Here is a 21,075-nt window from a genome sequence, read left to right on the forward strand (position 1 = left end):
TGTTTAAAATTGGGCTAAAATTTCCTAATCAAGTAAGCAATGTCACCTGTTAAGATTTAAAATCTCATAGCAAGAACAATTATCTTTATTTAGAAATTTTGTCTGGTTGAAAATCAGTTTGCATTAACCCAAAAACTTATCTGGTTTACTCTCTATTTCAGTGCAGTATCCAGGCAATCTATTCAAAGTCTGTATTCTAAAAGCTTAGAAAGAAAGTCATTTTAACCAATTAAAACTTTATCATTCAAATACATTTGGTTCTATAAAATACTACTACATATAAGTGGTTCTACTAATCCTTAATTCATTCAAAAGGAAAAATACATTCACTTTCTTCTTTAGGAAATTATTTCAATTATTTCATTTCTTTACCTTGAATTTTATTTTCAAAGATATAAAAATATTATTTCAAAATTAATTTTTCCTTAAATAAATTTTTGTTATTTATAAAAAAAATACCAAATATAATGCATTCTCAAGTTACATGAAGATTCTACTAACACTTTAAAGGAAATAGAAAACAAAGCCTCAAACCCATGAAAACAATAAAAACACACTCCATTTATTTTAAATAATTTGCCTTTAAACTGACAAGACATACGATCTTTTACATCCAGACATGTAAAATGATTATAATGAAACAAAGGCCAAACATCTCTCTCAATCTCTCTCATATTTATATATGTATAGAATTATAACCCAATGATATCATGTAATAAATGAATACACACCTTACTTTAGTATATGCCAAGGTAGACACACAAAAACAAGAAAAAAATTTTGAAATCAGAGTATAAAGGGACTCTGCTTTTTCAAACAATGCAGCACTGAAAGCCAGGTCAGCATCCTTGGGCATTACTAGGAAACTTTAGCACATCTGATATTTCCATCATCTTCAAGATTCCTCTGAACAATCAGAAAATTTCCCAGTCTCCCCCTACCTCACCTGTCCACAGACTTCCTTTAGCTTTCATCCCTCAACTGTATAATAATGCTATTGCGGTTACTCAGGCTTTAAATGTTCAGAGATACAACCCCCTCTATATATTAATTCAGTTCATTTTCTCACAGTCACTGACTCAGCCGTGGGTTGTGCAGCACTGACGTTTCTAACCAAACAGCATCGTGTGAGCTGTGATCGTCCTATTTCTCCATCTCTGTGCAGTGATTGGATATTGTAATTGATAGACAGGCTGAAGAAAACTCAGGAGATGAGGGCTTAGTGATATGTAGATATGTTAACAAATGCCATCTGTAAAGCTAATTCTAGCTCTGCCAGCCTGCCAGGTTTTAGAAAACCAGAATGCAGCTAACTTTCTTTTTTCTTTTCACTATTTTATTGTGTACTCATTCTGGGCAGTAAAGCTTCTCCTTCAAACCAAAGAGAAAATATTATTTGTACTTTAAGAATCCACTCAAGAACTATTCTTTAAAGCAACCAAACTTTTCCATTTCTAAACTGCTGGACTGACTTAAAAGAGAAACTGGAAAGCTCAATCTTCATGCAGGCTCAGAAGAAACGAGCATGCGTACTTCTATGTGGGAATGAAACCTTGCGGCAAAGTCTGATAGTGAATGTACAATGCATTTATCTTTAGTAACCTGAGCAGACTGCAGATCTGAGTTTTAAATAGTCATATTTGACCCAATTCAAATAGTCAAGAGATTTTAGAATATTGTCAATGTAGGCATTTTAACGTTAGTTATATAGAAAAGGTGTTATTTCTTTTTCCTTTTTAAATAGCAAAAACTCCTCTAATTTATAATTTAAAGAAAGTTCTCACAATTCAAGCCAAATATACTTCAACTGAAATGATCTTGAACCTCTCAGCAAGCTGCCAAATCCCTCTATACATGTATTAACTACACAACTACCCAAAGAAACAAAGCTCAGTAATTTTTCAACTATCTAATTCATTTGTATGCACTTGCAGAGGGATCATAGGCACATCATTCATGACCAGATTAGCTTCCCTCTCTTGTCATGTCTTTTATATCACAATGTTATACATATCAAATCCACATTCAAAAGAAAATATCTTAAAGGTGTATTAGATGGAAGAGAAACCATAAGGCAATGCCCACCAAACCTTCAATGGTAAGCACACATAAGAGAGTAACCATTATTGTTACTCTTATAATTAAAGAAATTTATTTTTATCTTTGCCAGTAAGGAAAAGGAGGGGGGAGGGGATCAAGGAAGAAGAATGAAAAAAACCAGGCTATTCCAAAATGTGACTAGAACAAACAAAAAAATTTAAACAAGACAACTTTTTAGGGGCCAGCCTGGTGGCATAGTGGTTAAGTTCACGTGCTCTGCTGTGGTGGCCCAGGGTTCACAGGTTCAGATCCCAGGTGCAGACTGCTCACTGCTCATCAAGCCACGCTGTGGAGGAATCCCACATAAAATAGAGGAAGATTGGCACAGATGTTAGCTCAGCAACAATCTTCCTCAAGCAAAAAGGAGGGAGATTGGCATCAGATGTTAGCTCAGGACTAATCCTCCTCACACACACACACAAAAAGACAAGACAACTTTTCAGATTATCTGCAAAAAGTGAATCAATGAAGTATGTTTATTTCTTACTGCTAAAGATTGAATGTTTGTGTCCCCCCAAAATTCATATGTTGAAATATATTCTCCCAATGTGATGGTATTGGAAATGAGGAGGTGATTAGGTCATGAGGGAAGAGTCATCACGAATGGATTCATCCTTTCATAAGAGACCCCAGAGAGATCCCTAGTCCCTTCCACCATGTAAGGACACAGCAAAAAAGAGGGTTCTCTGAACCAGGAAGCAAGACGATACCAGATATTGAATGTGCCAGCACCTTGATCCCCAGCCTCCCAAATCATGTGAAATAAATTTTTGTTGTTTATAAGCCACTGAGTATATGGTATTCTGTTATAGCAGCCAAACAGACTGAGACATTTACTTTTTATAAATTTAAATCCCCAACTGTTTTAGGTGGCAGTGTGCCCACCAGTATTTCTCAGCCTCCCTTATCCACAGATGACCACTTCTAGCCAATGATTTATAAGCAGATGCCTGCTGGAAATTTCCAAGAAATTTAATTTCCTGCTTTAAATGAAATTCTTTTCCCATTGTCCCCTTCTCTCTTCTTCCTCCTCCTTTCTGGAAGGTGGATATGATGGCTGGAGCTACAGTAAGCCATCTTGTGATCACGAGGAAGAGCCAAGAAAATCAGAGATTTTTGACCCTAACATCCTTAAGCCACTAAATCTATATCAGGTATTGCTTACCTGTGGACTTCTTATGTACAAGAAAAATAAACCCCTAACTTAAGCCAGTGTTTAGTCTGGTTTCTTTGCGTTTTTTTTTAAATTTTTTGGCGAGGAAGATTGGCCCTGAGCTAACATCTATTGCCAATCTTCCTCTTTTTGCTTGAAGAAGACTGTCACTGAGGTAACATCTGTGCCAATCTTCCTCTATTTTGTATGTGGGACACCACCACAGCAAGGCTTGATGAGTAGTGTGTCAGTTGCACCTGGGATCCAAACCCGTGAACCCCAGGTCACCAGAAGCAGAGCACTCAAACTTAACCTCTACGCCACCAGGCTTTTTATTTTTACTCAAACATCCCTAAAAAAAAATACACAAGATTCAAAAAATGATGAGAGTAGATAGAAGCATAGATGAAACAAAATTGGTCATGAGTTTAACTCAAAGCTGGGAATGGATAGGGGTTCATTATGCCTGTTCTCTCTACGTGTATTTAAAATGTACCATAATAAGTTATTTAAAATTTTAAAAATAAAAGAATGAGAAACTTGTTTATAAATCTTAGCTCTACCATTTACAAGTTTTTTGGCCTTGGGCAAGATTATTAACCTCAATTTTTCCATCTGTCAAATGGAAACAGTAAGCAACACTATTGAGAGCTCCACCTTCAGATCCAGTCAAGGTAATCTCCAGAAGGTCCCTGGCAGGATTGTCCTCCATCCAAAGGATTAGTTCAAGTCTCATTTTCACCTATTCAAACTGATATTGATTCCTTCTCTGAACTCTTATTTTACTACAACTTACTACCACAATTTAGTGTCTTCTTGTCCTCTAATTGTTCCATATAGGGATATTAAAGCATTCCATGATGGTACCCTGACAAACTTCTGAATCTCTCCTGAACTTAAGCACAGGTTTTCAATTACTTGCTGACTGTTAGTTTTTAAAATCTCTGTCAATTATTTACTATCAATTAAAAAAATACCATTTTTTAAAAGTCAAATTGTATCTTTTTTAAAAGTATCTTAAGTTATATGTTCCGAAGTAAACGTAAAAGTGTTTACTTTACTAAACTCCCCAAAAGTAAACGGTTTTCCTTTGGGCAGATTTTCCACAAATAAGGCTAAAATAAACTCACAGGATTTCATGGCATTTCCAGTAAAAAGAAAGAAAAATAAACGAACTTATTTTATATTTCTCTTAACATTTTTCACTTAAACAACCAATTCTGCTGCAGTCTACCTGAAAAGAGCGCCAAAAAGTTACTGATGCTATCGATACCAAGATGAGCCATGATATTTGTTATTGAAATGAAATAACAACAATGAAAAAAGTACTGCCAGTCTCTATAAATTTTTCCCATTGTATGCATGTAGCTTTTATAAAGCAAACAACAGCTTATTTCCACCCTGTCACCACTTCACATATATAATACAGTATTGTACATCAGCAGAAAAATATTAAGAATTAGGAAAAAGAACATAAAATGTACCTGAAAAGATGTATACAACATAGCAGATACAAATACAACCCCAAATTTAATGAGCTAAAACCAACATATCTTTAATCTCAAAGACAAAATAATTATCCATCTAAGCAGGATAGAGTAAAAGAACTAGAGCCACCTGGTGAAGGAAACACACACACACACACACACACACACACACACACAAACGAACAAACCAACAAACACTTATACCACTGGTGTGTACTTATAAATTAATAAAGTCAACTTAACATTTTCATTCTACACCTCACCATATTAAAAGTCCACAATAAAGGCAGACATCTTGTCAGGAGACTTAAACGGTACTATTCATTCATATTTTCTAGCTATAGCATATAGTACCAAATTACCTTTAAAATGACAAAAGGATTTCAATATCATGGCATGTTTTTATTCTTTTTCAAGAAAGCTGGTATTAGTTACCAGTGATCAGGAGAATTTTACATTCAAGTAAGTTAAATGCTCAATAATATCCCCGAAGTAAATAATCATAAAGCACAAGACTCTATGAAAACATGCTTACATACCTGTAATGTGTGAGCTTTATGAGCTGCCAAATAACACCTTAAAATATCAGATCATAAAGTGTTCTAAATGAGGTGTTCTTCATTAAGTCACACAGCACAAAATGAAAGCTTTAATAATAGACAAATGGGCTGAAACTTTTGAAATGAATTTCATTTAACATATCAAACTTTAAATGAACCATAGAGTCATTCAGAATGACAATATAATATAAATTCAAAGAGTTAAAAAGGTATGGAGGCAAAGACTGACATAAGCCCACAAATTATCATGTATAGTCTACATACACAATGTATTTAGAGCACACAGTAAATTCCTATCAAAGAGTTTTAAATACAAAGAACTAACTTGTCTTGCCAGAGTTCCCAATTAAATTAATAACTGCATTTATTCACGGGGTCAACTAAGGAGATTTTAATATTATTTAGAAACAGAAACAAAAATTCAAATAAATATAAATATAAGAAAATTAAAAGGAAAGAAATGTTTCTCTAAAAGGTATTTAAGGAGAAACACAAACATTCATAATATTTTGTAAACCAGTCCCCATGCTCTGACAGGACTTGCCACAACCAAATGCAGTTTGATTCTGTATAAAAATCTATTTTATCAGAGCTTTGATACGTGAAATACATATTTTCTACCTACCTTGAATGTTTATAAAGTTTACGAGGTCTACTATGCAATTTCCGATCCCAATTCTCTGGATCACTGGAGTTACTGTCATAAGGATGAGGCCGTCCTGCCATCCCACTTCAAGCTTCCTCACACTACTGCTCTGAAAGCACACATGTAGCACCCATAACCTACATAAAAGAGTAGTGTTGACCTTTAAATCTATTCCATGCAGAATAAAACAGTCACAGAATTTTACATACTCTGATATTATTGTGACCTTTTTTTCTTTTGGTGAGGAAGATTGTCGCTGAGCCAACACCGTGCCAATCTTCCTCTATTTTGTACGTGGGACGCCACCACAGCATGGCTTGATGAGCGGTGTATAGGTCCACGCCCAGGATTCAAACCTGCAAACCCTGGACTGCCAAAGCAGAGCACACGAACTTAACCACTACACCACCGGGCCAGCTACATGACATATTTTTTTAATATGATGATGAACAGGATTATAAAATAGTAGACGTATAAATACCACAAATCAGATTAAAATAAACACCAGAAGTCCTTTTAGATACTTTTCATTTGATTCTTCTATTAAATTTGCTACCCCTATGCAACAGCTTTGTAACGTGCTATTTATATTTAGTAAATATACTTAACTGCCATCTGGGTACCTTATGTTTCCAAACAATATAGTACCAAAACAGGCAAAAACAATTCCACAGAATGACTCTTTCAGACAAAATTTTGCTTAGAATACATTTCTGAATTACTAAAAGTTTAAGATGCTTAACAAACCATCTAGTAAAACCAAATAACAATACTGCTATTTCTTTAACCAAGTTAAAGACCCTGAATAGAAATTTATTATTTGCTCAAAAATAAAAGTATGTAAACATCCTGATGTTTCCTGACAGTGGAATTACCACAAAAATTTTTATCAATACAATTCATATGCTTCATGCCTTTTCCTATGTGAAGCCTGTGACTGTTATTTCTACTATAGTCATATGAAATTATCAGAAAACTCACTTAGCAATAGCTCTACAGAACACCTGGACTAAGCACTTTAAAATATATTCCTATCCAATTTAATCTTCACAATCACCTTATAAGGATGGCATTATAATCCCTATATACAGTAGAAAACAGTCTTTAGTAACCTTGCCAAAGGTCACAATGCTGTTAAATGGCAGGATTATAAAGAACAATGAGAATTTATTATATAGAATAAAGTCTTGACCTTGGAAAATGCTCAGACTGTATTTTATTCGGAAATAGTATGTTAGATGTGACTTTTAGAGATTGCAAACACCAAAAGAAAAACCAATGAGGTTAAACAATTTGAACAAAGATACAAGTTGGACTAGAAACAAGGTTTCCTGACACCCACTCCTGTATGCTTTCTATACACTTTTCCAAGCTGGATTTGACAGACAGAAGCGAGGTGGAGCTCTGCATAAAAGTCAAAGGTAATCCAGAATTGGGAAAATACTATACTACTTTACTGAGTTTCATAAGGTATTCCAGTACAATTTCACAAAAAATGCCAAAGATAAACATTAAAATCGTGAATCTATCTCAAAATTCCTTAAAAGAAATATTTTCATTCTAGAGACACTATTTTGCTATTTTATAATTTTTTCCTCAGTTACTTAGTACTTCCTTTCCAAAAAACAACTGAAAATCTTACAGTAAATGAACATTTTAATATAATAAATATATAAGTAAGTAGGTAGATCAATGAGTGAAACACATAAAAATAAGAGAAAAGGGGAAGGAAGAGAAGTGCACAATGGCTAATTCAAACTCCTAGACAAATGCCACACAGTTTATGTGCTGAATACTCCTGGAAAAGAAAACCAATTTCCTTAAGGATCACTGAATGACTGAAAATCAATCAGTTATTAGACGAACATAAAATTATCTTGAAAACAAAAAATTTCAATCTCATTTCAGTTTTTAACTATAAAATGTATTTACTAAAAAGGAAACTTATTAAAATTTCAATTTGATGTTATAGCTAGTTATCTGTACTGAAGAGATGAGGCAGAAGGAAAGGCTGAAAAAGAACAAATCAGAGAGACAAAGGAGAAAAGTCAGAAAAACGCAGTCACCGAGTAAGAGATACACAAAAGGTAAAAAGAGAAGTAGGGAAAAATTGATAAGGGGAAAGAAAGATGTAGAGAGACTTAGCAGGTTCTGTAGAAAGAGATTTAGAGTCTTTTCTCCTTACTTTATAGGTCTTCCAATAAGCTTTTCAGGCATTAACATTTCTTTATAAGAGCATTTTATCTCCTCCTAACCCTTAACTATAAGACACACCACTCTGAACAGGACAGTCACAGATGTCCCCTGAGGGAACAATGATCCTAAACCATGGGAGGCAGTGACTAAAAAAACACAACCACAAGGAATGGATAAGGTAAATTCAGATTCACATTTTCTACCATTTTGCAGCGGGTGGTACATATCTAGCAGCAGAGAAAGACCAGTATGCATGTCTTCCTAATCAACCCTATCAAAATTAACAAGCATGTATTTTACAGTCAGCCACAAGAAAGTAAAGAATGTTCAGACGAAGCCTATCAAAAAAGTTAATTGGAAAATCATATTTACTTTCCATTTGTCAATAAAACTTAGGTATCACCATTTGAAAGATTTCTCCCCACTCCTCATTTTCAATAGTCAGGGATACAAGCATGCTAAAAACAAGTGAAATTCAAGTTGAGATATTTGGGAAAACATATGCCTGTGTTTGCCTATATACGCTAGTATATTTTTAAATGTTATGAACAAGCTATAGATATAACTACAAATAGATAAAAGGCAAATGACACACATTATATACTATTTTGAAATGTTTAATGATCTCTTCTACTTTAACCACTCTCCACACCATACTTGGTGACATTATATTTATCTTATTTCATTCATTCATTCATTCATTCCAGCATGTATTGAACACCTACTACAATATGCCAAGCAATTTACAAGATGCTGAAGCAAGTAAAGTATCGTTTCTGTGCTCAAAAAACTCACTCTAGTAAGGGAACAAAGACTCCACTAATGGCTCCATTTGCCACTTACTCTTGTGTCTCTCCTCTGCCCAGAATGTTTTTGCACTGTTACCCAACCCTTCATCCCCATTAAATCTTGGGTGTCCTTTAGGATTCTATCTTCATTTCTCTTCTCTATTTGCTGGGTCCAGGGAGACAGCAGACAAAAAAATGAGGGTGAAACCCTTGAGAATACCAGGTTGTACACACTACATACACTCTGTTTTCATTATCTCTATCTGAATTCTTCAATAAGCACCCCAAATTCAACAGAGCCAGACTCTACCTTGGTGTCCCACATCAGCTAGTGTCATCTCTATTCACTAAATCAAAAACCTTGAAGTCATCCTTGACTTCCCATTTCCCTACATCAAGTCTACTTCAAAACGTTCTTTTGACTCCTTCTCTCCCCTTTCATTGATAAGGCTACTGCCTTCATGTAAACCCTTACAATCTATCAATAAGCCTCTTTGTTGACCTCTTGACCACCAATTCAGTTTCATATTTGCTCTGCTGTAATCAGAATTGTCTAAAAACTTTTCATGACTCTCCATTTCCTCTATCTCAACTCCTTACAATAAAATTTCCTTCAAAATCTGACACTTGGCTCTCCAATATCCACTTCATATTAGGCAAACTAAAGTTTATTATCACTTGGATATTGTAATCATCAAAAAATAATTGCTAAACTACTGGAAACAAAGTTCTTAGAAAATATGTCATAGTTCATTACTATTTTTAGGCATGATAGAAATAATCTAAATTCTAAATAATCTGGAAATAATATGTACAGAGGCTACAACAACTGAGCCTGTTGACTAGGGACAACAGGAGGCTGCCGAAAGTCAACTGGGAAAAAAGTGATTCAATTACTTCATCTTCTCTTGGATATCACATCTAAAAAAGGCGGGGCGGAGGGACAGAATCTTCAAGACTACAGTAATGTAAGTAAATGCTCCCTGGGACGCTATTTCCAGGTAGTATTAAGTAATGGCAATGATCCACAGAATGGTTAAAAAAAAGAAAAACAGCAAAAAAAAAAACCCCACAGAGTATTCAGAGACAGTTTATTCTGTCCTTATTATGTATCAATGTTCTAGGAAATTTATATACTTTCTCCTATTTAAAGCTTGAAAAAACTCAATATTATTATCCTGTTTCATAGATGAGGAAATCTTACAGCTAAGATTAGAATCCCAGTCTAACCAAAAGCCTATGTTCTTTCCAATGTACCAAGCTAGGTATACAGAAATTCATGTTTGCTCCTTATTACCAACAGATGTCTCTTTTAAACCTCAGCCATCTTGTGGCTTTCTCTATCCTATTGAGATCTCACTCTAAATAGTGCCATTACAGGAACGCTTTTCTACTAAAGTGAAATTATTTTTATCTCTCAAACTTTGTAAACAAAGTAATTCAAGTGTGGTGGTTACTGAAGAGAAAGACCTGATAGGTAAGAGAGGGAAAACAGTGAAGAGAACAGAATCACATAGCGATACCAGGGCAAGGAGCCACGGATTGCCTTCAGCTGCATAGAAAGACAAATATCCAGAGGTGTGGGTACTAGAGCCTGACCAAGAGGTCACCTGAGCTAGCAAAATGTCCTATGGTAACCTTTCCTATTTGGAAGAAGAGAGAGTGAGCCCCACAGAGCAAAAGAATCACTCGAGACTGGCAGACTAAAGAACAAACGCTTGAAGGGTCACACATTTAACTCTGTACTAACTAGACAGAAGGCCTTCAGAGGGGTCTAGATGGAAAAGAATTTCTGAAGGGCCAGAATCTTGAGGGATTATTTGATGAGCCTCCCCTCTTAGGAATAAAAGAGAGACTGTACCACCCTGAAAGGCACAAAATATATGACATACATATATATGATATAGAAAGCTTTGAAACGGTTCTACAAGGTTTTTATAATTTCCTCATGATTGCCATCTAACCCATTCTAAGTGTAACATAAATCCTTAAATTGATAAGGAACTGAACAGTTATTTTTAGCCACATCAAGAACTGGCAAGGCTGAATACGACCACAGATAATCATGAAAGAAAAAGAACAGGTGGAAGCAACTTTTAAAAAGCAAACCAGAGCAGTGAAAAGGAACCTGCAAATGCAGCCAAGTAAAATGATCATGAAAGCCTCCAGCAGATAACAATTATTTAAATCTAGATAAAATATAAAAAAAATAACTGTTTAAAAGCACTGAAAAGTGTCCCAAACCATACAGTAGTGAAAGAAGAGCTTACTCTTGAAAAACTACAACTGGAAAGGGACAGAATCATGAGTTCAGGTTAAAGTTTTTGTGCTGAGTGCCATCCCTAACCCCTACAAATACAGTGAAGAAACCAGGCAGCCACACAGCTCAAAGTGGTAGAGAAACTATTTCAAGTCTAGACGTGCAGCTGAAAATTTAAGGCAGACATACTGGGAATGAAAGATACACAGAGGCATGAGACCCAAAATCTGAACATAAACTATGCTCAGCTAAATTACACATGCTTTGGGGGAGACCCCAGGTAGCCTCGGTGGTAGACCACAAAGGAATTTACCCCTGAAAGCTGGTATAAGATCTATGAGTTCGATGCTTTTCATAACTGAGTGCATTCCCCAACCATACACAGCCCAAGCAACAAGAAGCTGAAGCCCTTACTGGCTAAGGTGACAGAGGACAGAGACCACCACTGGCCAACAAGCTAGAAATTAGGAGGGAATCCACAGAAGTAGAGGAACTACAGGGAGCATGAGCTCCAAAATATGAGTATAATCTCTGCCCAGATTTTTGGCTGACCATCAAATTACACAGGTGCAGGAGATCCCTCCCCACCCACCAACTCCCAAGAAGACCAAGCTAAAAACAGGTAGCTAGAAGAAGTAAGAACTGAGCACAGATATCAACTGCTACAAACTGTGGGGGGAACAAAGTTTGCAGTTTGAGTCCAGGCAAGTTAATGGTCCACCAGAACAAAAAAATCAACAATCCTCATAAGAACACTACAATGCCTAGGTTTTGATGAAAAATTATGAGAGATGCAAAGAAACAAGACAACAAATAGGTAGTCAATAGAAACTGATTTCAAGTGGGCCCCAATGTAGGATTTAACAAAGACTTCAAAGCACATATTATAAATATATTCAAACAATTAAAGGAAAGTGTATTCAAAGAACCAAAATAAGACAACGGTCTTGATGAGTGGAAGAAAGAGAATCTCAATACAGAAGTGAAAACTATCAAAAAAAAGAAAACTCAGCTCTACCTGAAAAGAACAATAACTAAAATGAAAAACTCATTAGATGGGCAAACCACAGATGAGATGGAAAAAAATCAAGGAACTTGAAAATAGATCAGTAGAAATTAGCCAATGCACAAAATAAAGAAAGAATGAAGAAAAATAAACAGGTTTGCAGACACAGGCGGAATAGCATCTAATGACACAATAGAAAAGTAATTGGAGTCACTATTAATACACACAACAAAATGGAATCTCAAAAGCATTATAAGCGAAAGAAAGAGAAAGGGACAAAGATGTGGAGACTAACAACATGCTACTGAACAACCAATGGATCATTGAAGAAATTAAAGGAGAAATCAAAAAATATCTGGAGACAGGGAGTGATGTCAGCATCATGGTGGAGTGAACTTGCCTGGGACTCTCTCCCCTCCAACATACAACAAAAAGGAGCAACCATATTCCAACAGAAAATACCCTAAAAGCACAAAAATCCTTGGAGAGTCATGGCAGCCACGACCAAGGGCAGAGAGACTGCAGCCCCCCTGACAGGAGCTGGAACGGGGTAAGAAAGAACTTCGCTCCCTCCCCTAAAGACTGCGGTCACTGCCGCAGGGGGCTGCATGAGGGAAGGAGTCGGGGCACGGTGGCACATCCACAGGACCACCCAGGACTGCCTAGGGCCCTTGCAGCCTAGAGGGCAGCCCTCTAACAGGGTGAAAGCATTTGCGTGGGGTGACCTCATCAAACCAACACCCCAGGAGACCAGACAGCAAGAGCTTATTGGGGAAACCAGGGACTGCACACAGGAGTAAGAACCCCTCCCCCGACCCGTGCCATGCCATCTCCGCTGAAGGTGGAGGGCTCAGAATACCTGGCTCTTGACCCCCACCCAGTGGCGATGGACTGTAACTGCAACCAAATAATATGACAAAGGGAAAGTCCCATCCTTCCAACATCAGGCACTTGGTCAACTGCCAGATAAGAGAGAAAACGACAAGCATCCAGAACTCAGTCAAGAGGACACAGAAATAAGTAAACTAAACGACAATGAATTCAAAATAGCTATCATCAAAAAACTCAATGAGGTAAAAGAGAATATAGAGAAACAATTCAAAGAGTTCAGGAGCTACTTCACAAAAGAGAAACTATAAAGAAGAATCAATCAGAAATACTAGAGATGAAAGACACAAAGGAAGAGATAAAACAAAATACGGATTCCCTGAATGCTCATGTGGACACCACAGAGGAGCAAATCTGCATAATCAAAGATAGACGTGTTGAAATGCTCCAGATGGAGGAGGAGAGAGAACTAAGACTAAAAAGAAATGAAAAATACCTCCGAGAAATATCTGACTCAATGAGGAAATGCAACGTAAGAATTATAGGTATTCAGGAAGATAAAGAGAAGGAGAATGGAGCAGAAAGTGTGTTCAAAGAAATAACAGCTGACAACTTCCCAAATCGAGGGAAAGAGAGGGAAATATGTGTGGAGGAAGCTTCCACATCTCCGAGATTTGTAAAAAGACCTACTGCAAGGCATATAGTAGTAAAACTGGCAAAAATGAATGACAAAGAAAGAATACTCCGAGCAGCAAGGCAGAAGAAACTAACCTACAAAGGAACCCCTATCAGGCTTTCAGCAGATTTCTCTAGGAGAGAATGGAATGACATATTCAAAACTTTAAAAGATAAAAATCTTCAGCCAAGAAATTTCTGTCCAGCAAAAATATCCTTCAGATATGAGGGAGAAATTAAATCTTTCCCAGACAAATAAAAGCTAAGGGACTTCGTAGCCACGAGACACCCCCCTACAAGAAATTCTCAAGAAGGCCCTCATACCTGAAAAAAGAAAAAAAGGGAGAAAGGCATCACAAAACACAGAGTACGAAGACAATCAGATAGAATCAGAATAGGATAGCAACTATTCAACTATAGCATTAGGCTAAAGGGAGGGAAAACACCAAAAACAAAGACAATCTTGTCACTTTAACCACAAACTCACAACATAGGTTGGAATATGATATGAGAATAATAACTTAGGAGTGAAGGAGGAAAGGGACAGAATCAGTTGAGACTAAGGAAATAAGAGGCCATCAGAAAATGGACTATGTTATACACAAGGTTCTGAATATAAACTTCAAGGTAACCACTAAACTAAAAGGCAGAACAGAGACAAAAAAAATAAATCAGTAAAAAACAAAGAAACACATCATACAAAACTGCATAATTCAATGGGTAGACCAAAACACACAGGACAAGAAACAAAGGAAACAAAGGAAATGCAGGAAAACCAGAAGACATTAAGCATTAGCCCTCATACATCAATAATCACCCTCAATGTAAACAGAATGAACTCTCCAATAAAAAGACACACGGTGGCAAGATGGATTAGAGAACAAGATCCAAGAATTTGTTGCCTCCAGGAAACACATCTCAGCTCCAATGACAAATACAGGCTCAGAGTGAAGGGGTGGAAACAATACTCCAAGCTAATGGAAAACAAAAGAAAGCAGGTGTTGCAATACTTATATCAAAGTAGATTTCAAGATAAGGCAGTTAAAAAGAGACAAAGGGGGGCAGTATATGATGATCAAAGGGAGATTCCATCAAGAAGAAAAACTGCTTATAAATATCTATGCACCCAACACAGGAGCACCAAAGTTCATAAAACAACTATTAACAAACCTAAAGGAAGATATTAAAAATAACGCAATAATAGTAGGGGACCTCAACACCTCACTCACATCAACGGATAGACCATCCAGACAGAAAATCAACAAGGAAACAGTGGAATTAAATGAAAAGCTAAACCAGTTGGACTTAATAGACATATATAGAACACTCCATCCAAAAAGAGCAGAATACACATTCTTCTCAACTGCGCATGGAACATTCTCAAGGATAGACCATATGTTGGGAAACAAGGCAAGCCTCTATAAATTAAAAAAAATTGAAATAATAACAAGCATCTTTTCCGATCATAATGCTATGAAGCTAGAAATTAATTACAAGAAAAAAGCTGAGAAAGGGACAAAGATGTGGAGATTAAACAACGTGCTATTGAACAACCAATGGATCATTGAAGAAATTAAAGAAGAAATAAAAAAATATCTGGAGACAAATGAAAATGATAAGATGCCATACTAAATCATATGGGATGCAGCAAAAGACATATTAAGAGGGAAATTCATCGCAATACAGGCACACCTTAACAAACAAGAAAAATCCCACATGAGCAATCTCAAATTACACCTAACTGAATTAGAAAAAGAAGAACACACAAAACCCGAAGTTAGCAGAAGGAGAAAAATAATAAAAATCAGAGCAGAAATAAATGCTATTGAACAAAAAAGGCAGCAGAGAGGATCAATGAAACAAAGAGCTGGTTCTTTGAGAAGATAAATAAAACTGACAAACCTCTAGCCAGACTTACAAAGAAAAAAAGACAGAAAGCTCAAACAAAATCAGAAATGAAAGAGGAAAAATAACAACAGACTCCACAAAAATACAATGGATTATAAGAGAATACTATGAAAAACTATACACCAACAAAATGCATAACCTACAGGAAATGGATAAATAGACTCTTACAACCTCCCAAAGCTGAGTCAAGAAGAAACAGACAATCTGAATAGACCAATCACAAGGAAAGAGATTGAAAGAGCAATCAAAAGCATCCCAAACAATAAAACCCCAGGATCAGATGGCTTTCCTGGGGAACTCTACCAAATTTTTAGAGAGATTTAATACGTATGCTTTTCAAGCTATTCCAAAAGATTAGGGAAGATGGAACACTTCCTAACACATTCTACAAGGCCAACATCACTCTGATACCAAAGCCTGACAAAGACAGCACAAAACAGGAGAACTACAGGCCAATATCGCTGATGAACATAGATGCAAAAATTCTCAACAAAATTTTGGCAACCCATATTCAGCAATACATCAAAAGGATCATACATCATGATCAAGTGGGATTCATACCAGGGACACAGGGATGCTTCAACAACTGTAATCAATCAACATGATACACCACGTCAACAAATGGAGGAATAAAAACCACATGATCATCTCAATAGATGCAGAGAAAGTATTTGACAAGATCCAACGGCCATTTATGATAAAAACTCTCAACAAAATGGGGATAGAAGGAAATTACCTCAACATAATAAAGGCCCTATATGACAAACCCACAGCCAACATCATACTCAATGGGCAAAAACTGAGCACCATCACCCTGAGAACAGGAGTGAGACAAGGATGCCAACTATCACCACTCTTATTCAACATAGTTCTGGTGGTTTGGGCCAGAGCAATCAGGCAACAGAAAGGAATAAAAGGAATCCAAATAGGGAGTGAAGAAGTGAAACTCTCGCTGTTGGCAGATGACATGATCTTACACATAGGAAACCCAAAAACATCCATTGGAAAACTAATAGAAATAATTAACAACTACAGTAAAGTTGCAGGTACAGACTCAACTTACAAAAATCAGTTGCTTTTCTGTACTCCAATAACGAACTTACAGAAAGAGAACTCACCCTAGAATATAATTCCATTTGCAATCGCAACTAAAAAAATAAAGTACCTAGGAATCAATTTAACCAAGGAGGTGAAGGACTTATACATGTAAGACATTACTGAGAGAAATTGATAATGACATAAAGAGATGGAAAGAGATTCCTTGCTCATGGATTGGAAGAATAAACATAGTTAAAATGTCCATACTGCCCAAAGCAATCTACAGATTCAATGCAATACCAATCAGAATCCCAATGACATTCTTCACAGAAATAGAGCTAAGAATACTAAAATTCATATGCAGAAATCAAAGACCTCAAATTGTACGGCAATCCTGAGAAAAAAGAACAAACCTGGAGGGATCACAATCCTTGACTTCAAAATATACTACAAAGCCATAATGACCAAAACAGCACAGTACTGGTACAAAAACAGGCACAGAGATCAGTGGAACAGAACTGAAAGCTCAGAAATAAAACCACACATCTACGGAGAGCTGATCTTCAACAAACGTACTAAGAACATACAATGGAGAAAAGATAGTCTCTTCAATAAATGGTGTTGGGAAAACTGGACAGCCACATGCAAAAGAATGAAGATAGACCACTATCTCATGCCATACACAAAAATAAACTCAAAATGGACCAAAGACTTGAAGATACATCCTGAAACTATAAAACTCCTGGAAGATAAAATTGGTAGTACACTCTTTGACATCAAACTAAAAATGATCTTTTCAAATACCATGTCCTCTCAGAGAAGGGAAACAACAGAAAAAATAAACAAGTGGGAGTTCATCAGACTAAAGAGCTTCTGCAACGCAAAAGAAACTAGGATCAAAACAAAGAGACAACCCACCAATTGGCAGAAAATATTTGCAAATTATATATCTGACAAGGGGTTAATCTCCATAATATATAAAGAACTCACCCAAATCAACAATAAGAAAGCAAACAACCCAATCAAAAAGTGGGCAGAGGAGATGAACAGACATTTTTCCAAAGAAGATATACAGATGGACAATAAACATATGAAAAGATGTTCAACATCACTAATCAACAGGGAAATACAAATCAAAACTACACTAAGATACCACCTTATGCCTGTTAAAATGGCTATAATCACTAAGACTAAAAATAACAAATGTTGGAAACGGTGTAGAGAGAAGGGAACTCTTACACACTGTTGGTGGGAATGCAAACTGATGCAAGCACTATGGAAAACAGTATGGAGTTTCCTCAAAAAACTAAACATAGAACTACCATAAGACCCAGCTATCCCTCTACTGGGTATCTACCCAAACAATTTGAAATCAACAATCCAAAGTAACATATGCACCCCTATGTTTGTTGCCACACTATTCACAATAGCCAAGACATGAAAGTAACCCAAGTGCCCAACAACCAATGAGTGGATAAAGAAAATGTGGTATATATATACAATGGAATACTACTCAACAAGGAAAAAAGACAAATTCATCCCATTTGCAGTAACATGGAAGGACCTAGAGGGAATTATGCTAAGTGAAATCAGCCAGTCTGGGAAAGACAAACACCAGATGATATCACTCATATGTGGAACATAAACAAGTACTGGGACAAAGAAAACAGTTCAGTGGTTACCAGGGGAATGGGGCCAGGGGAGGCACAGGGGGTGAAGGGGAGCACTTATGTGGTGACAGTTAAGAAATAATGTACAACTGAAATCTCACATTGATGTACACTATTATGAACTCAATAAAAGAAATAAAAAAATAAAAAATATATGGAGACAAATGACAATGACAATACACCATACCAACTCATATTGGATGCAGCAAAAGCAGTCCTAAGAGGGAAAGTCACAGCAATACAGGCCCACCTTAACAAACAAGAAAAATCTCAAATAAGCAATCTTAAAATACACATAAAACTATCAGAAAAAGAAAAACAAATAAAACCCAAAGTCAGCAAAAGGAGGGAAATAATAAAAGAGCAGAAATAAATGAAACTGAAACAAAAAGAATAGAAGAAAGGATCATCAAAACTATGAGCTGGTTCTTTGACAGGATAAAACAAAACTGACAAAAGCTTTAACCAGACTCACTAAAGAAAAAACAGAGAAGACTCTAATAAATAAAATTAGAAATGAAAGAGGAGAAATTACAATGGATACCACAGAAATACAAAGGATTATAAGAGAATACTATGAAAAACTATATGCCAACAAATTGGACAATCCAGAAAAAATGGATAAATTCTTAGACTCACACAACCTCCCAATTGGAATCAAGAAGAAACTGAGAGGGGCTGGCCCCGTGGCCGAGTGGTTAAGTTCGCGCACTCCGCTGCAGGCGGCCCAGTGTTTCATTGGTTCGAATCCTGGGCGCGGACATGGCACTGCTCATCAAGCCACGCTGAGGCAGCGTCCCACATGCCACAACTAGAAGGACCCACAACGAAGAATATACAACTATGTACTGGGGGGCTTTGGGGAGAAAAAGGAAAAAATAAAATCTTTAAAAATAAAAAAAAAAAAAAGAAGAAGAAGAAACAGAGAATCTGAATAGACAAATCACAAGGAAAGAGATCAAAACAGTAATCAAAACCTCCCAAAAAATAAAAGTCCAGGACCAGATAGCTTCTCTAGAGAATTCTAACAGACATTCAAAGAAAATTTAATATCTACCCTTCTCAAACAATTCCAAAAAGTTGAAGACGGAACACTTCCTAACTCATCTACCAGGCCAACATCACGCTGACCCAAAACCAGACAAGCACAACACAAAGAAGGAAAATTACAGGCCAATATTGCTGATGAACTTAGAGGCAAAAATTCTCAACAAAATATTGGCAAACTGAATACAGCAATACATTAAAAGGATCATACACCATGATCAAGTGGGATTTACACCAGGAACACAGGGATGGTTCAACATCCATAAATCAATCAATGTGATACACCACATTAACAAATTGAGAAATAAAAACCACATGATCATCTCAACAGACCCAGAGAAAGCATTTGACAGGATCCAACATGCATTTATGATAAAAAAAAAAAAAACCTCTCAATAGAATGGGTACAGAATGAAAGTACCTCAACACAACAAAGGCCATATATGACAAACCCACAGCCAACATCATACTCAATGGGGAAAACCTGAAAGCCATCTCTCTGAGAACACGAACAAAACAATGGTGCCCACTCTTGCCACTCCTATTCCACATAGCACTGGAGGTTTTGGCCAGAGCAATTAGGCAAGAAAGAGAAATAAAAGGGATCCAAATAGGCAATGAAGAAGTCAAAGTCTCACTGTTTGCAGACGGCATGATTTCATATACAGAAAACCCTAAAGAATCCATTGGAAAACTATTAGAAATAATCAACAACTACAGCAAAGTTGTAGGGTACAAAATCAACTTACAAAAATCAGTCGTATTTCTATACTCTAATAATGAACTCATAGAAAAAGAACTCGGGGCCAGCCCTGTGGCTGAGTGGTTAAGTTTACACGCTGTGCTCTGGAGGCCCAGGGTTTCACTGGTTCGGAAGCTGGGTGTGGACATGGCACTGTTCATCAAGCCATGTTGAGGTGGCATCCCACATAGCACAACCAGAGGCACTCACAACTAGAATATACAACTATGTACTGGGGGTCTTTGGGGAGAAGAAGAAGGAAAAACAAAAAAAGAGAAGAGTGGCAACAGCTGTTAGCTCAGGGGCCAATCTTTAAAAAAAAAAAAAAAAGAGAGAACTAAAGAATACAATCCCATTTACAATTGCAAGAAAAAGGATAAAATATCTAGGAATAAATTTAACCAAGGAGGTGAAAGAACTATACAATGAAAACTATAAGATGTTATTGAAAAAACTCAATGATGACATAATGAAATGGAAAGAGATTCCATGCACATGGATTAGAAGAATAAACATAGTTAAAATGTCTGTACTACTTAAAGTAATCTACAGAATCAATGCAATCCCAATCAGAATCCCATTGACATTCTTCATGGAAATAGAGCAAAGAATCCTTAAATTCAAATGGGGCAACAAAAGACCACGAATAGCAAAAGCAATCCTGAGGAAAAAAAAAACAAAGCTGGAGGCATCACAACCCCTGACTTCAAAATATAGTACAAAGCTATAGTAATCAAAATAGCATGGTACTGGTACAAAAACAGACACCCAGATCAATGGAACAGAATTGAAAGCCAAGAAATAAAACCACACATCTACCGACAGCTAATCTTCGACAAAGGAGCTAAGAACATACAATGGAGAAAGGAAAGTCTCTTCAATAAATGGTGTTGGGAAAACTGGACAGCCACATGCAAAAGAATGAAAGTAGACCATTATCTTTCACCACACACAAAAATTAACTCAAAGTG

General features: G+C 36.5%; 1 protein-coding gene across 8 annotated transcripts in view; it reads right to left on the reverse strand.

Annotated features, from left to right (window-relative positions):
- The window catches only part of BTBD10 (BTB domain containing 10), a 71,027-nt gene that overhangs the window by 35,902 nt on the left and 14,050 nt on the right, over positions 1–21,075 (reverse strand). For 3 of the 8 annotated variants that reach the window (XM_008521753.2, XM_070624368.1, XM_070624367.1), the window contains exon 2: positions 5,926–6,083. The exons of 3 other annotated variants lie outside the window; for them this stretch is intronic. In XM_008521753.2, the coding sequence (XP_008519975.1) occupies positions 5,926–6,026 (101 nt within the window). In that variant the 5' untranslated portion in view covers positions 6,027–6,083. Of the gene's footprint in view, positions 1–731; positions 1,151–5,925; positions 6,084–21,075 lie in introns of those variants that run through there. 2 more of the 8 variants (XM_070624366.1, XM_070624371.1) reach the window with 2 other exon arrangements.

This window comes from Equus przewalskii, chromosome 6 (genome assembly GCF_037783145.1).
Source record: "Equus przewalskii isolate Varuska chromosome 6, EquPr2, whole genome shotgun sequence".
Classification (NCBI taxonomy): domain Eukaryota; kingdom Metazoa; phylum Chordata; class Mammalia; order Perissodactyla; family Equidae; genus Equus; species Equus przewalskii.